The sequence below is a fragment of the Cupressus sempervirens genome, chromosome 6 (genome assembly GCF_028749045.1).
Source record: "Cupressus sempervirens isolate cs-2001-9-10 chromosome 6, ASM2874904v1, whole genome shotgun sequence".
Classification (NCBI taxonomy): Eukaryota; Viridiplantae; Streptophyta; class Pinopsida; order Cupressales; family Cupressaceae; genus Cupressus; species Cupressus sempervirens.
The window spans coordinates 222,307,147-222,325,006 of record NC_143123.1 but is presented as its reverse complement, the minus strand read 5'-3'; the positions used below and the strand labels follow the sequence as shown (position 1 = coordinate 222,325,006).

The following is a 17,860-nucleotide window of genomic DNA, read 5'->3' as shown; positions in this document are numbered from 1 at the left end:
AGGTCACATCCTTTTAATATCATTGATACCTTTTGAGAAAATCACTTCCTTATTTTCTTCACATTACTTTTCTCTTCCATTATTCCTTTTATTCCTACCCTTTTCTCCCTTTTGAAATGAACTCTCCTTTCTTTTATATCTTATTTTGAAGGAGTCTTTTGTTGTTATTTCATATCTCTTGACTTTTCATTAAATTTAGTTAACTTATATTCTTTTATATTATATTATTAATTTACTTATTTACTTTCTACAATACTATCTCCTGTAGTGAATTTTATTTATTTATTCATCCATTGCAATTTTATTATGATTTAATTTAATTTTTTGATAGATCTTATTTTATTGATAATAGATTATATTATTATTTATTTTAATATATTATAATAATATTTATTACTACTTTAGTGTTTTCTATATTAATAATAATATTGGTATATGATTTTATTATCATTATTTATTTAATAATATTATCTTATTAAATTATTATTAAAATCTTATCTTAAAATGGGGACATGACATCGAGACAAAAATAAATGATTTGAGGAATTAGAACAACAAAAGCAAATACTACTTTACAAGGTTCCTTTGTAGACTCTATACATCGAAGGAAATGTAGTTGAGAATTTTGCCATTTCTTGTGCGTAAATAGGAGAAAGTAGAATAAATATCACAATGCAACACTTAAATGGTATCTTCTTAGGCACTACAGTTCGTCAAAACATTGATTGGTTTGAGTTGAGAGTAATAGTTCAATCTCCACATGATACAGATTGGCAAGTTTCCCATAAGACAAGTATTTTGAAAATGGCAGGTTTGGGTTCGACTTTTTTGTTAGAGAGAGTAGAGGTAGGAAGTTTAGAGTCACATTAGGATGTACGAATCTAAGGTTTCTATTCCCTGGCTTCTTTTGGTGGTAAGTTTACAATCACTTTTGGGTTTTTGGATTTTGAACTAAGTTGTTGGTTCAGGTTTTGGTACAGATGTGGCTTTGAGATTCAAGTTCGAGATTTGTGCAAGTTTTTTTTGGGCTGGGATTGGATTTGTTTTGAGTTCGTCCGTACAAGATTTTTTTTGTTTAATATATTTTTGTGTATATATCTATATATATGCTGCAATAGATAAGTTCATACACCACTATGCTAATATTAAAGCAACATAGTAGAAAACACCACATATATTAACCAGTTAGATCAAATGACATAACAAAATGCCAAAATACACCATTATATCAAAGTTTCGCTTCAAAAACAATGATGTCAACATTGATAATCAGTCAGCAATGATCAAGTATCATAAAAAACGATCAAACAAATCATCACGGTCTTGTTGCAAATTAGAAAAACAAAAAATGCCACTAGCATTAGTACTAGCAGCCTCAGGATCAGCCTCAACATCTCTATGTAGCTCGTGATCATCAACATCATCAATTGCAAGTGCATCAAAGTGGGCTTCGAACTGCGCACGCTATGGCTCAACATCCCAATACTTTTGCCTCTGCTTTTCTGTGAGCATTGTCTTTGTGCATTGTAAGCCTCAAGTTTGAATGCACGAAGACCAAGTTGTGCACCTTCTCGAGATTTAGTTTGTTGCTTTTTATTGAGTGGATGGAGGAGTATGTGCAGTAGTTCATCTCAGATTATGATGAATTAGCAACCTATTAAGATTTACAGTTTTGAAATTAGAGAGTTAAGAGTTCAAAAGATTTAAAAAAAATATAAATTCTATATTCATCAACAAATTTAGAAATTAGAATCTTAAAGAGTTAAGAACTTACTTGTGATAAAATTTTGATGATAGTGGGTTGAAGGTGCTGGTACAGCTTTCCATGGGAGTACCACCATTTATGAGCATCAACATTGATCTTGTCTTCAAGAGCATCAAGACTACAATCATCTGTACTTGCTAATTTCATGAATTTAGACCTCACTGTAGGTTGTATGTGCTCAGGAAAGAGTCTTCGAAGGGTTGCCTTGTTCCCTTGAGCAACTTTAGGATCTCAGTTTGGGGTAAGTCTAGCGATACTTCTCCTAAGGACTGATTGACTATAGAACTTGGGGTTCAATGCAAAGGCAAGTAGATATGAAGGGGTAGTCATTTTGTTCCATCTCTCTATGTGTAGTTCCTTGAAGAGCTTTTCTTCATGATCTTTCTCTCTCTCTTAATGATATTTCTAATATCCTCTATGCCGTCATATACCTCACTGAAGCAAGGTCTATGTGTGTCAGTGTATCAGATCATGCTCAATACTGGCTCAATGAACCTTAGGAGGTACTCAATAGGATCCCACTAACAGTCATATAATATAATTGGCTTAATGGCAGCTGCCATGGCACTATTAAGTTGCCTCTAGATGCTAAAATTAGTGACGATTACCATTCTAGACAATGTCTCTTTAACCCTTACAATGTGTCTCAAAACAATAGTATTGGAGGCAAAGCGGGTCTCGGCAACTTATTTTAAAATCAAAGCAAAATAAATTAAAATTAAAAAGCATAGAAAGTTTACTAAGCTAAAGTGACTAAATTTCTAAAACATATTTTAATTTTAAATAATTTAATTTGCCTTCAAGAGCTCCAATTTCAAGAATTGTTTAATTATGGCTTACGACATATAGTGTTTTGTGATGAACATTTAGATCTCTAGTGCATGTTCATACATTTTTGTAATTCACTCAATCTTAGTGCCATTTTTTTGCAGCATTATGTTTAGTGAGTGCACAACAAAAGATGCCCATAAACCATGTTTAAAGCGCTCCTAAACCAATAAGCTGGCAGCCCTACAATTCTTTGCATTGTCGGTTATTACACAAATAACATTTTGAGAACCAACTTGTGATGTCTTGGATGAGAATGTTGCAACGGATGGATGCTCCTTCACATCCCCTTCACAATCCAAAATGTTTAGAAACATTGCACCTCTTGTGGGCACTACAATAACATTGAGAAAAAGACGATTTATCGCATCTTTCCATTTATCGGATACCATGGTCACATGTGTTCCAATCCATGAATCCTTGTTGGGCTACATGGCAGCCTCTACATTGATCACCTCTCTATCCAATAAAGTGGTGCACACCTTTTCATAACCCAAACCCTTGAAACCCTTTGGAGTCTCATTAATTTATCTCACCAGTTTTTGCCAATATAGGGAGCAAATAGCATTAGGTGACAATCCATTTGCATAGATGCATCTTTATCATGAAATGGTATGTCCAAGGGCCCCTTTGCTCTTGTTTCTTAAGGAGCGCACAAGAATGTATGACCCTCTATGTTTGGTCCATTGGGAGTGGAAACTGAAGCCATGGATGATGTTTTTTCCTAATAGCATTTTGCAAAGGATGAGAATTAGCATGCCCAACTGCTTTGTCTTCTTGTTTTTACACTTGAATATATTTGTTCACAATGTGGTTTGGAAGAAGGGTTTTAGGTAGTACCCCATTAACTCTTGGCTTCCTTGTACAAAATTTAATGCCCTTTTGATGAATAAAGCACAAATGTGTCTTCACTCTACTATAAGAGCTACTATATTCTGCTTTGCAATGGCTGCAAATCCACACATAACCTCCTCAACCTTCCATTGGTTGAACCATTTCCACATATTTCCATAGATGAGAGCATCTGTCTATTTTGAAGTGGGATTCTCTGATGCTAGAAACACTTGCAGCCATTCTTTAAATCTATAAACAACACACAACAAAAATAAAAAAGAAAAAAAGAAAATTGAAGTAAAGAGCACATTTCATTTTGTAAAACTGAACAGTAAAAGAAATGTGAAAAAAAACTCAGTCTGATTGTAGAATATACATCTTTCTAATAACTGATTATAATGATGAAGATGCATGTATTTTTTAATAGGCAGATGATTTTCATATGCATCTTCATCATTTCATTCTATAAAAAACATTTAGAACATAACTTTTAAAAACATACAGAATATTAAATAAACAAGATACAAAACCTTCCTGTAGATTGTTATTACTGTTTACAACCTGCCTGTAGATGCTCTCTTCTCAGCTCGTAGACACTATGGGAATGAGAGGACCCTGCCTATAGACACTCTTTCTGCCTTAATGAGAAGCCCCTGCCATGAGTGAGAACTCAGACTATGCCTGTCATGAGTGTAAGCACTGAGAATGCAATGATACATATAAAAAACAAATGTCCCTCTGCCTTGAGTTTATAATAGTAATTCCCCTCTACGTGCCCACACTGTACAAATTTTTTTCTGTAATACTGACAGTGCCATGTATTATTAATTAGTAATGCCATGCATGTGTTTAGATTTCCAATTTACAAAAAAATAAAGTTAAATAACTTTATTAAAAAGTCAACAGTTGACCGACGAGGACCCAATTCACCCAAAGTCATTTCAAATTTGATTTGGGCTCGCATGGCCTGAAGGAAAGTCGACGAAATTCACTTCAAAAATTCTCATAGGGTCTTCTTTAATGAATTCCAAGTGAATTTATCAATCTAGCAATGAATTTTAGTCAATTTTGAACTGAATTATACTTCTGAGCAAACCGACTTGCAAATTCCCTGTTTTGCAAGCAAATGTGGTAATGTAAATTGTAAATCACCATTTCTTGGATGCTAGATTATATTGATATTTTTACAATTCTTATTTATTCCTAATGGATGCTTATTCTTAAAAGTTTAAAACACTTGTGCTTGTTTTTGTATTTTTTGAACACTCGGCATCTTGATCTGTGACTTTTAGGATAAATCAAAAAGAAGAACAATATGTCAGGTAGAATGATTCTTGAATTTGAAAGGGAGGTGTCATTTTGAAGAGTGAAGATGATATATTTTTTTACATGGAAAAATAATGTAAAACCAAGAGGAGGCCTTATTTTGTTTTGCTTGATGCAGTGTTGGTAAAAAGACTTGTCACTGCAAATTCACCTTTAAAAGTGACCTTGTTTGCCTATAGAGCAGTGACAACCATGCCTATAGTTGGAGAGATTACAGCCTTCCTCTGCATTTGAGAGGGGCAACTCCCTTGTGTGATGGTGGTATTTGTAGCTTTTGTGTACTCTTCACCTGAAAGTATAAAAATTATACAAGATAGAACTAAATAAAAGTGTATAACTTAAACCCCAATGGTAGACATAGAAATACCATTACCCCGACAATAGACATAAAAATACTATTTGAGATTCACAATGGATAATTATTACCAAGGGGTTTTAAGCACATGATGCCATAATGATGAAGGATAACAAACCTTGACTTACAAAAAGTCATGCAATGCCAACACATTTAAATCAATATTACAAAGAATAAATGTATTTCTTCAGATCAATTACGAAGATTAGAAAAACTATTGGATTCCATCTATACATAAAGAGACTACCAACTTAGTTTATGAAAAAGTAGCAATGCCAACTCATGAATGCATTCAAGACATGATTAAATGCATTATTTATTATCTCTTTCAAAATATACAAGATCAAAAACTCTTTTGTGCATAATATAAAGCCATAAGTTTCTTTTGGAATTTCTTCATTGTTTCCCCTTTGTAAAAATTCCCCTATACATACAAGTTGCCTTGTATTTATAGACATCCTGATAAATACTTATTTCTTGGGTTAAATTTAATAGCCAACTCATTTTTTGCGAAGTTATTAATGTTTTAACTTTTGTGCAAAAAGAGTCAACTAATTAAGCTTGACCAAAAGTAACAAAATTCACTATTTACAAACTAAATAAGGAGACAATGATTTTCTTATCTAATAGCAACCAAGGAAAATGTACATTAAAAACATCTGAAATCATGTTGCAATGTTGCTCTTGGTATCTCTTGAAGAAGCATCCTGACTTTAAGTCTATCCTCGTTAATTTGAAGATTTCACCTTGTCAAAGTAGCAATATGTCTTCATGTAATCATGAATAGTTGGGCTGAAAGCAAATCTACTGCACTTTCATCTTTGTAAAATTTTGAGAGAATATCCTAGATGACACCACTATTCTTTTTTGTGTGATGATCATTATATCTCTAAGCATAAGGAATATTATAAGGGCTAAAACCAAACTTTGCATTAACAATGCTGTAATAACCTTGTCTGATTATAGCTAAATCAAGCATCAATTTCTTTCACATTTCGATAGTTTGACATTTTGTCAAACACTTGATAATTTGACATTTTGTCAAACACTTGGCAAGCAGCCCTATTACCATTGAATCTATTAAGTCTTAAATTTTCAAACACAATATTAGGATGTACAGCAAACTGATCACAAATTTACTTAATTTTGGCTTTATAAGTTTTGCATAAATAAATACCAAACGCCAATAAACAATTCTGAAATGGTTCACGCCAGCGTCTAAATTCATTCATCAACAAACCATATAGCAATATAATGAAAAGGGAATTTAATTGTTGGCTGATTATAAATCAGAATTTGAAGCCAGCCTGTTTACTTTCAAACTATGTAATATAAACTGAATTTTACAAATTAAGAACCTGGTCTTTGCCATAGAATGTAATTGCAAAGTCAAACTGAAAGCCGCTTGGTCCAATTTCAATCTTACGCTCATAGTCTACTCTTACAAATGCTGCCCAAAACAAACTCCAATCTGCAAACTAAATCCTCGTCCAACAATAGAGAAATTATAATATTCAATTGTATAAATGCTCAGCCACAGTTAATACCAAAGTAACGAGAATCGAAATTGGATCGAAATCGGCAAGGCCGAATCGAATTGTGAATCGGCCATGAATCGCCCATGAATCAGCTATGAATCGGCAAATTTTAAGAAACCCTTTAAATTTAGAGATTTTAACAATTTAAAACTTGTTTCATGCACCCTTTATTGAATATAACTTAAACACACTATAACATCATCAAATAGAAGTTAACATACATAAACATGGAACATAAATGATAAATCCATCACATACGTAACTACGTAAAATGTAAATTGTAGGCTGTAGCTGAAGTAAATAGAAATCATATGATCATAATGATTCAAATCATAGAATCTATGTAAGATAAAGATCCATAAGACATCAGGCTCAAAGTAACATCTCTGATAGGATATCGTTGCTTGAAGTAACCTAGTGAAAACATAGATGATCATATCTGCGTGTGATAGTGGTGATTCATGATCCTGCCAATTGTTTGACATAATCTGTTTGGAAAGTGCCATTCAAAGGAGGGAAATCAAATGCTTGTTGTAGGCTCTGAAATGGGGGAAACACCATCTTAAAAAGGAGAAATACAAACCACGGATATATAAGATTCCTTTTCCATTGGCCGAATTCCATGAAGACACATACATCCTCAATACAGGGGCATGTGCATGGTATTTGTTTGATATAATGTTCATTTGTATATGACAGTCTTCAAGCATTTGCTGGAAAAGCTGGAAGTCTTGGTGAACGTATGGAATGACCCACACTTGTCTCTAGCTCGAAGTCATCACACAGAGTTAGAAGATTGGATACCCATATCAACAATGAAGTTGGTGTTCCCTGCGTTGGGGAATCATCTTTGACATTTCACACTCCCATCCTTGGCACACGTGGACATTACATTGTTTTAGAGATTGGTAATTCATGCCTGCAATGAATTTGGTGTTTCAAGTCTGTGAGGGTTGCTCTGAGTATTAATATAACAGGGACCACAAAGCATGTGAACTACTTGACAAAATTTCATTGTACTGATTTTTGCTGCTGATTCAGGCAATTCATTGCAAAAAATCGGCCATGCCAATTCACGGCTCCAAAAAAATCGCTTGGCCTAAATCGAATCGCCAAGCCGACGATTCTCGTAACTATGGTTAATATAGAAAGAGGAGACGATAATAAAACTCTAAAGTCCACAATACTTTAGCTGTGGATTCTCAGAATTAAATCTACAATACATCAGTTGTAGATCCCAAACCCTTATACTTCAGCAAGGGCACAAACTTTAGACTCAGAAATGTCACAAAGACAACAAGATCAAAGTAAGATAATCAAATAATTAGATGCTTTTCTCATCAAATGTCCTCATATTTATAATCTCCAAATGGCGCCGGTTTCCCATAAGAACTACACTTAAGAAGTTTACTCTATGCAACATTAGAATATATTAAATTGCCATTAATATAATTTATTAATTATTTTTGGCTCCAGAAAATGACCTTTTCCATCATTACTTAAAATTCCGACACGCAAGGCCACTATTTCTTGTTCCCACGATTTAAAACTTTTCATCCCGGTTCCAACAAGCTATGATATAGAGGTGACCAACAAACAACATTAACAAAAATAACAACCTCAATGTATTTAAATGAATAATAATAATAATTCACCTATCTTGCAAAAACAACTGAAGAAGCATCAGATTCGAAATCTGACAACACCAAAGTGGTCCTAATGATGAAAGACAATGAATGAACATGACGGGGTGACTTACCATAAATAGATGCTCCTTCCAAGATTCTTGGAGCCCAAGCCAGAAGCTAAGAATAAAAACTAAGAGTATCACCCAACTCCTCTAACTCAACTGAGCTTATCGGAACGAACAATTCGACTTAGTATAAATAGTAAGTACCTCAAATGGAGCCAAAACGCACCATAGGCTGTTGGAAAGCCTATAACCACATAACTAAGACCCTCAAATCCTACTGCCAGCTCACGAGGGTCGCAATGGTGAACTGACCTAGCCAACTGTGGGAAGCTGCTAAAAAAAGGGACATTACAAATGCTTTTCTTACCCATGACATTCTCTTTATAGGATGTATTAAAAGTTGAAACCTCTTCTCAATAATACCAATGATTATATATCGATGCATTCCACTTGGATAAGAAGTGTTCAATTAGAGCTCTCTTTTCAACTTTGTACTTTTGTAGAAGCTTATTGTTAACATGTGTGTCCTTCAAAACAATTTACACAACATGACAATTAATAACAAAACTTTGTTTTGACTACATCTCTCTATTTCACCATCTACTTTCTCCTTTGTCTTTTTGGAGGCTACAAAATTAATCTCGTTGATGAAGATGATAAGATTGTTCTTCTTTGTTTATACTTCCATCTTGTCATTTGAGAAAGCAATCATAGACATATGCTATCACACTAATGGTCTTTGATAACTTGTTGAACTCCAGCTAAATGATTCATGAGTAGTACAATTTTCTCAAACTCCACCCCAATATTTTCTTCAAGTATCATATATACAATTTGTGAATGGTTGTTATGACATGTGAAGTTCCTTAAATATTATGCTGGCCAAGGTCTGGAAGTCTTAAATAAAACTCTTAACATCACCATTTCAAAATTGTATGCATCACCCTTCATGGTTCAACTTCTTGATGCAGCATATTTAGAACAATTTATCCAAAGTATTCTAGTGCATTTGAGTGGTAACAAGCTCTATGATGTAGATATCTATCTTGCCAATTATCCCAAACAAATAATTTCAGATCTTTCATAGGATGCTCTAAACTTCTTAGTACTCTACGTAAATATCGAGGTGTCAAAATGCAATAGAAGTCTTTTAAATGGTCAACTCTTGTCCTGGAAACCATTGACTGTCCTCTAGATGCCTAGAGATGACCAACGAGTCCCCTGATCATCCCAGGGATGGATGACGATTTCTAGTGATGACAAGCATAAAGCAAGTGTTTCTAGAATTTATTTGCATTTTTTATATTGTAACATGGGCATCAAATTTTGTTTTCTTTGATAGCATCAAATGTTAATACTTTTATCATTTATTTTAAGTTTTACTCTTTACGCTTTTCCCTGATTGCACAAAGAAACAATTCATTTGCAGTCTCATTACCTCTATGTGGGTTGGTTGCTTGCATTTTTCTCAAGCTTATGTTGTTAACCATGATCCCAACATTATTATTTTTGCTGCTTAAAATGTAGCGATGCATCATCTATCTTTAGTGAGCATACATATAAATAATTGCGTGTTCATCTGCTTTGCATTGATCTCGTTATTATCTTTATATTTTGATTTTTCATTTTTATGATTGATCCTTGCAAATATGTCATGTACCCATGTTTATAAGAGTTAATAATAAAATAAAAATAAAAATAGAATAAATAATAATTAATTATAATATAATTAATTATTATAAATATAATGAGAAAATTAATATCATCTATAATATCAATATAATCATATCATATATTATGTATGGTTATAATGTAATTAAATAATGAATACAATAATATAATAATATAATAAATAAAATGATATTATTGTAGAAATGTATGAATAAAATATTATTCGTTTTATAAAACTATATTATAGAACTAATAATATACAAATCATGACTTCCTAATGAACAGTCACGACCAAAGGTTGTGACCGTAGACCATCGAATGCCCTTGGAAAATGCCTATATAAGATTAAGGACTGGAGGAAGGAAAGAAAGGGAAGATAGGAAGCACTTTTGGATTTTTGGAAAATCACGTGGAAATATCTGTTTGTACAGTCAGAGGATAAACACAGTAAACGAACAGTCAGCCAACACCCGACATCCTATGTCCTCTCCACATATTCTAAGAAGGGAAATAGACAAACTATATAAAACAAACTATCATTCATTAATATTGTATTTCTGCAATATCGATAGAGGTCAAGTCTTGGGCATGTCCGATGAGCATAACAAGGAAAAGAACTTTTGAAAAGTCACCTCCAGGAAGGAACGCGAAAATAGGGTCACCGTCTGCAAAAGGGGAAGATTCGACATCCACACATAGTCGGAATTCAGCAGTCAGTCCAAGTTTGCAGAAAGGAAGATATCCAAAGAACACACGTTCATATTGCTTGCTCAGCAAACACAATAGGGACATTACAAAGCATCACCTATCCAAAGTTGTACTTGTTCCGATGCAATACATGATCACAGACATATATAAAACTTCATGATCACAAATCTTGAATGTAGTTCCTATTCAAACGATTCATATCAAGCATTTGCAATATTGGCTCTGGATGTCTATTAGAGATACCACCATTGTTGCAAGGACAGAACATTCAGATCTGACACATCACTAAATTCCCTTTTTAATAGTATAATTACAGTGGTCGAACAAGGGGAGTCCTCAGGAAATGAATTCAAGCGTACTCAGTAGTAAAGGAAGGGATACACACATTCAGTAAACTGCGAGAAGAGATTTCTTTATAGCATCCATCCAATCCTAGTCATCATTCTAAGCGTCGTTATAGACTCAGGTTTGAAGAGGATAGGATTTGAATTACATGTTGGAAGGAAATCGGAGAAATATGATCTAAGGAAGATATAGAATATAACTGATAGCCGGAGATAGCAGCACCTACAAATTATAGATTGCATGATGATAATATCAGAATTCTGAAATAGTGATTGCACTTATTATTATCTCATTTCAGTTTACCATAAATTGATCTTAGATTCATCATATAATCTCTTCACAGCCACACAGAGTAATCCACTAAATATTGAGCACGGATTACACAGTATTGGACTCACCAATTGAAGAGAAAGATCTAGCAGCACATAAGCATGAAGATATACTTCTAATGATTTCATAATAACCAGATCATTGCCATTACCAATGCTACATCAGATGAAGGATCAGTGTGGATTGATAAGGAACAAAGATATCAGTGACAACATATATTATTTGCAATGAACAGTTGATATAATAGGGGAAATTATATTCTTCAAGTCTCACTTAAAGTACTAGAATAATGCTAGACTTACAAACAATCCTTTAATCATACAATTGAAAAGTAGAAACTTGCACTCTAACCGAAGTATTGGTTAGAAATAAAGCTCCTCCAGTTGAATTTAAAGTAATCAATTCCCAAAACCTATACAATTGGATTAGGGACATTACAAAATATATTCTCTGGAGATTCCCTTCTTTCTTAGAAATTGGAATCCATTTATGTGTGAGTTTTCAACCCTGTGCAAAAATTTATTTTAGCATTATTTAGGAAGCCCACTTTACAGAAATATGGCGCTTTTGTCCAAGTGTTTGTCATTGCCATGGCCATTATTAAATCCAGTTGCCACTTTTATTATCTTTGTTGTGTATATGGTTCTATCTTTTTTCATCTAAAAATGAAATTCTAAAGGCAGTAGAGGTTTTTATTTTTTTAAATTTAAATCACAAACAATTGCCTTGGATTATCATTTGCTTTCTATATTGATATAAAGCTCTCACTCAAAATTTCACAATATAACAAACAATTAACTATCATTAAATATTTTATTTGAAATTTCAGTTTTCCCTAACTATTTGTATCTATCCATGTAGCTGTCCCTTGCTATCCCCTGCTCTGGGAAATAAAGTCCATCCGGCAAACCTGTTTCCTTGTCCTGCTCCCCCATTCTTGTTACAAGCTAGGGTTGCCCTTGCACAAAATGATCGACCTCTCAATGCTCGATACAACCACTATACTTATAGAACACAGGAGGCAGTTAAGCCATGTCATGAATCTCGAAGGGGAACGTTGGTGGTTAGTCCAACAATCCCCCCCTTAGCGTTACCCGAGGAGATTCAAACTTGTGACCAAGCTCTAATACCACTTGTTACAAGCTAGGGTCTTTGTTGCACCAAAAGATCGACCTCTCAATGCCTGATACAACCACTAGACTTATAGAACACATGGGGCGGTTAAGCCATGTCACCAATCTCGAAGGGGAGCATTGGCGGTTAGTCCAACAGTTCCCCCATCCCCAAAATCTGGAATAACATAGAAAATAAGAGATTGAGAAAAATGCAAAAGTGCAAGGAAGGGGTGGGTGGATTAATAAGAACCCTTACATCCTGTTACCACCACCCTAATCTAAAACAAATACATTTTTAATGTCCCTTTAAATTTTTCTAGTCCACTCCAACAGTTTCAAAATTCCAACTTTCTTGGAGTGCGCTTTCCTTTTTGGAAGGCTACTTTAGTAGATGCAGAGAGTTCCATGAGCCATGATGAATAGAATGGTACTTTTTGCCTATAGATTTGACATTTTGGAAACACTCCATACTTCTTGGAGAGGTTTGTCATTGTGGGAGATTGTGTAATGTCCCCTTTTTATATTAATTAGGACATCACTGTTATTACAAAATATATGTGTAAATGCAATGTGAAATGACACTTAATTTCAAATGGTACGCTAATGCAATCTATATGGCTGGTATTTCCAAATGCTATAATGAATTAAGAGAACTAACGGATTTGATATAATATGCAGCAATATGAAATGCATAGATAATTATTAATATATGCAATGTATTATGACGCAGATAATGGATAATGTAATGACTGTAAATGGAGACGAACAATATGTATTTATTTACAATGGTAAATCCAATGGCAATGGAATACAAGCTTACAAGCTATGCCTGCAATAGTTTGAATCCTTAATGTGATTCTATGGATGTCTCTGATATGCCATATTATTCACACAAATTCCCGCTAGCCGTCACAAATTCCTGCTAGCCGTCTCTGAGCAATAGATTATATGCTGCTGTTTTTAGGGATGATCACAGGCAGTATCCCGTCTCTGATAATCTCTGTAGTGTATATGCAATCTGCTTACTTCCTTGACTGATGAGGATAGCTATATGCTTGATATGGTGCCGTCTTTGATATAACTGTTATGATGCTTGCACTTAGAATATAAAGGTTGTGTTAGCAACCAATCACTACTTGATAAGAGCGATAAGTCCACGAGGGAATAATTATAAAAATTATTCTTCAGTTGACATCCTTCATAGCCAATTGGCATTGAGTATATATATTATTTGAAAGGGGCACGGTGAACCGTTGCATTCATTTGTTACGTTTCCTGCCTTGATTAATGACCATTACATTAAGTGAATTGGTTATTGTGAGCTTATAATGCAATACGATTCAAAGTAATCATATACAATGATAAATGATCAAATGCCGATAAGTATCCATTGCTGTAGACATTTTAATTACTTAATAACCATCGGTTTGATCATAATATCAATATCTTTGGTCATTGATGCTACTGTTATACACATCATATACTGTTGTTGTCTATCTTTACAGTATTAATACTGTCTAATATATTCCATTTACATGATATTCTACGTTCCATAATATCTATTGTCACCGCTTATTATTTCTCCTTATCTTTGCCGATTCAGACAACGACATATAGAGCTAGTCTTGGCAGTGTTGTCCATTAAAGTTATGTATCATTTCTAGGTGGTGCTCAGTCATTTACTTATTTTATCGCTATGATTAGAGTCTTCATTGATTCATACATAGTCGGCTCTTTCTTCCATCAGTACTCTTAACCATGGTCATCTCCTCTTATGGTGGCTGTTGATGTATAATCTAATTACTGTTTGACCTGTATTTACCAACTGTAGTCTTTGCTGGCGATGAAGTATGTGACATACCTATCGATATCCTCTATTTTGCCAGTCTTGAATTGGGGCATATTACAGAGTGCGAATCTTCATATAGACTGATACTGTTTGCACTGAAAGTATTTTTAATGTGGTCATAATTCATATTTGGGTTTGTTATTATTTCTTGTAATTTTGGCAGTTGCCAGTAAAATAATTAAATAGTTAAATATTGAAGTGATAAAAAATTTAAAATTTAAAAGACAACTTATTATTTAAAAGGGAAATTGTTTGAGTTTGGAGGAAAAAGACAAATATTTGATCAAAAAGTAATTTTGAATTGTTTTTACTGTTGCATGGGAAATAGATTAGAAAACTGATCATTTGGGAAATGACATTCATTGCTTTCAGCATCAGTTTTTGAGAAACTTCATTTTTGAGAGCATTGAGTTTTGGTGCAGCTCTTACCCAGAGGATGAAAATCTTCTTGTTTATTGAGGAATCAAAAGATGGAAACCTTCCAATTCTTATTGTTGGTTTTATACAGGGTTCATTTTTTTTCTTATAGTGGTTTCATTTGTTTTTCATTTCAGAGCAGATTACTTAGAAGTTTGAGTCACCAAGTATTAAAGCAGATCGATGCATCATGCTTGAACATAAAATGAGGTTTAGAGATTATTCAGCCTTCTTTGAGTTCTGAATGCTAGTTTGAGTCCCTTGAGGCTGTTTCCTGAGTCCAACTTGCCAAAGGATCTAGAGTTGAACCTAAACTCTGTTCATTAAAGTAGATAACTGCATTCTGATTGGGAATCAGCTGAATTGGTTGGATTCTCAAAGAAATAAACTACCATCAGCAGCAGTGAGTACAATGTCAAATATCCGGTAATGAATTGGCACTTTACAATGTGATCTGGTTTTCTCTGTGACATATTTCCAACAAATGGATCTGTTTCTTGATTTATTATCATGTTTTGTGATTGGAAATGTACAAAATAGTTCACATAAGACACATGTCTCAGAGAGAATGCGTGCAGATTTTATGAATCATTCAATTCCTAGCAGAGACTCTGGAAAGAAATCAGATATTATGAATGGCACTGAGAGAACATTTGTAGATATTATGAATTCTGTCCTGTAAACGGAAAATTTATAAATCAGAGACTTTTTATGATCAAAATATCCAATCTAAATAAATGATTCTAAAGAAGCTAAAAAATTATCAAAAAGGTGCTGACAAAGGGGCAGAAACTACATCAAGATTTCTCAGGAACAGTAGCAAGGTTTATTCTGGAAAGTGATGTGCTAGATTATAGTGTACCAGAAGATGTTAAGACTCTTCGAGAATACAGAGATGTCATAATTGTTATCTCACTTGTTATATACTTAGGACTCTATTCAAGACTGCACACTTCGGTTTTATGTGCTTTACGTTTGCTTTGATTCTTGTTTTACTTTCTTCTATATGGCCTTTGTATGCTACTTTCCTTGATAGCTGCCAGTTAAAATATTTGATAGATTACAAGCACTAATGTTTAAGATAAAGTAGGAAGCATTCAATCTTTCATAGTTCATACCTTGCACTCTGATAAGCCTTATTTGTAGTGTATGAGTAACTGATTTGGTCTCCTTGCAGATATATATTTTTGCCCTTCTAGTTCCATTCTTAGTTTTTAGGACTATTTATATACAATGATAAACCAAGGGAACAAAGGTTCCATTTTATCTGCCTTCATAAGACTTCTAGGCAGTAGTAGGTTGTGAAGAGAGTAATGTACTTTTTCATGTGCAGCAAAATTGGTAATATGGAGAGAGCCGAGGCACTGGTCAGGGAAATGGAAGAAAATGGAATTGAGGCTCCAATGGATATATATCATACAATGATGAATGGATATACAACTGTAGGAGATGAATCAAAGTGTCTCACTGTGTTTCAGAGACTAAAGGTACCAGAGTTGCTGTATGGAAGTAATAATTGCTCATAAGTTTAGCATTCCTTTGTATGCTTTAGCAGAAAAATTGAGTCCATATAATTATTTGAATCTGCAGAAATAATGTTCAATTTGTTTCACAAAGCCCATTGCCATAGAGAAGCAGTCATAATGAATCAAAGGATGACATGAAGCAGAATGTGAACAATAACAGCAAATAAATTTATAGAATTTTTTCATGCTTTTTAAAGTGATAATTTTTTTTGTGAGTGTCAGTACTTGTTTCACATTTACTTTACTTTGAAGATCTAAAACTGTGCAATTTGTTATTTTGTTTAAATATTAGGGTAGAAAATTGATTGGATTGGTAGAGATAAAGATGCTAAGATATGTGTAACCTGAGGAATAGAGTACATTAATCTTAGGTTGTAGAATATACTCTACTTTTGTTTGAATTTTTTATTATTTAGTGAATGTTGGATGTATAATTTGAGGTTAAACAATAATATAGAACAGGAAATAAACAGATAATATTTGCAGCAAAAAATTAAGAGAACAATGTCTAGTATGCTGAAAATTAGACAAACCCACAACTGGAAATTTATATCAGGTTCATTGCAGTTTGTAGACAGCAATATATCATTAAACAAAACAATACTCAGATGGCCAAAGTGCTCTAAGTGAACCACCCTATTTATTCATTTTCAGTTAAGTCCTTGTTGAAGCCACCTACGGTAAGAAGAGACCCTCCCATATTGCTGAGAAGAGAGAGCAATCTCATGAGATGTTGCCTAAAGTCACAATTTTGTAAGTTGTGGTATCAGTGACTTACGAAATTTTTAGCCAATAGTTTTTGGCAACTCTATTGGGGACACAACGCGCATTCAATAGTCTCATATTTTCGTTTGAAGTATACCTATTCATTGTAATTATCATTTGTAATTTATTTCTTGTAGTTTTCAAGCTTTTACCAAGGACATGTAAATGGGCCAAGGTCTATGGGGAAATGCTTTTGGTTCATTGAATTTTAATTTTGCCTCTACATGTACTTCTTGATGGCTCACAAAACTATTTTCCAAAGTTCTTCGGTGATGGACAATAACCAGACGAACATATTGGTGCTTTTACATTGCATGCAGTGTTTATGGTGTTGTTCATGAGGACCTGTCTATAATAATGGTTTGTCGAAACTCTCCAAGGTGTGGCTGCTGACTAGTTTTACCATCTTGCACCATAGTCTATTGCAAACTGCACTATTTTGATAGCCAAGTTTAAAGAGACGTTTGACCTTACTAAAGATGCTCATACACTATCGGCTCAACTTACCCAGTTGAAGAAGGTGTTTCATATGCCTATGTGTGAATTTGTTTTTCATTTGAACAAGTTGACACAAAGTATTCTAGATATTTGCTCAACCAACAATTGCGAACTTGAATTGTTTCTTTATCAATGCTCATATTCCCAAAGTTAGTTTCTTTTTAAGAAGAGCAACCCTGTCTACTCTTGCAGTTGCACAGCCTTCAGCAATTGGAATTGAAGATGATCTTATTCTTGCTAGATAGATTAAAATTGAAACAAGTGAGTTTTAAGAAAATGCTTTTGATTCATTTTCTA

General features: G+C 33.8%; 1 protein-coding gene across 8 annotated transcripts in view; it reads left to right on the top strand.

Annotated features, from left to right (window-relative positions):
• The window catches only part of LOC149552070 (pentatricopeptide (PPR) repeat-containing protein), a 305,115-nt gene that overhangs the window by 123,850 nt on the left and 163,405 nt on the right, over window positions 1-17,860 (top strand). For all 8 annotated transcript variants that reach the window (XM_089787540.1, XM_089787542.1, XM_089787541.1 and 5 more), the window contains one exon: window positions 16,108-16,261. In XM_089787540.1, coding sequence (XP_089643666.1) covers window positions 16,108-16,261 — 154 coding nt within the window. The remainder of the gene's footprint in view (window positions 1-16,107; window positions 16,262-17,860) is intronic.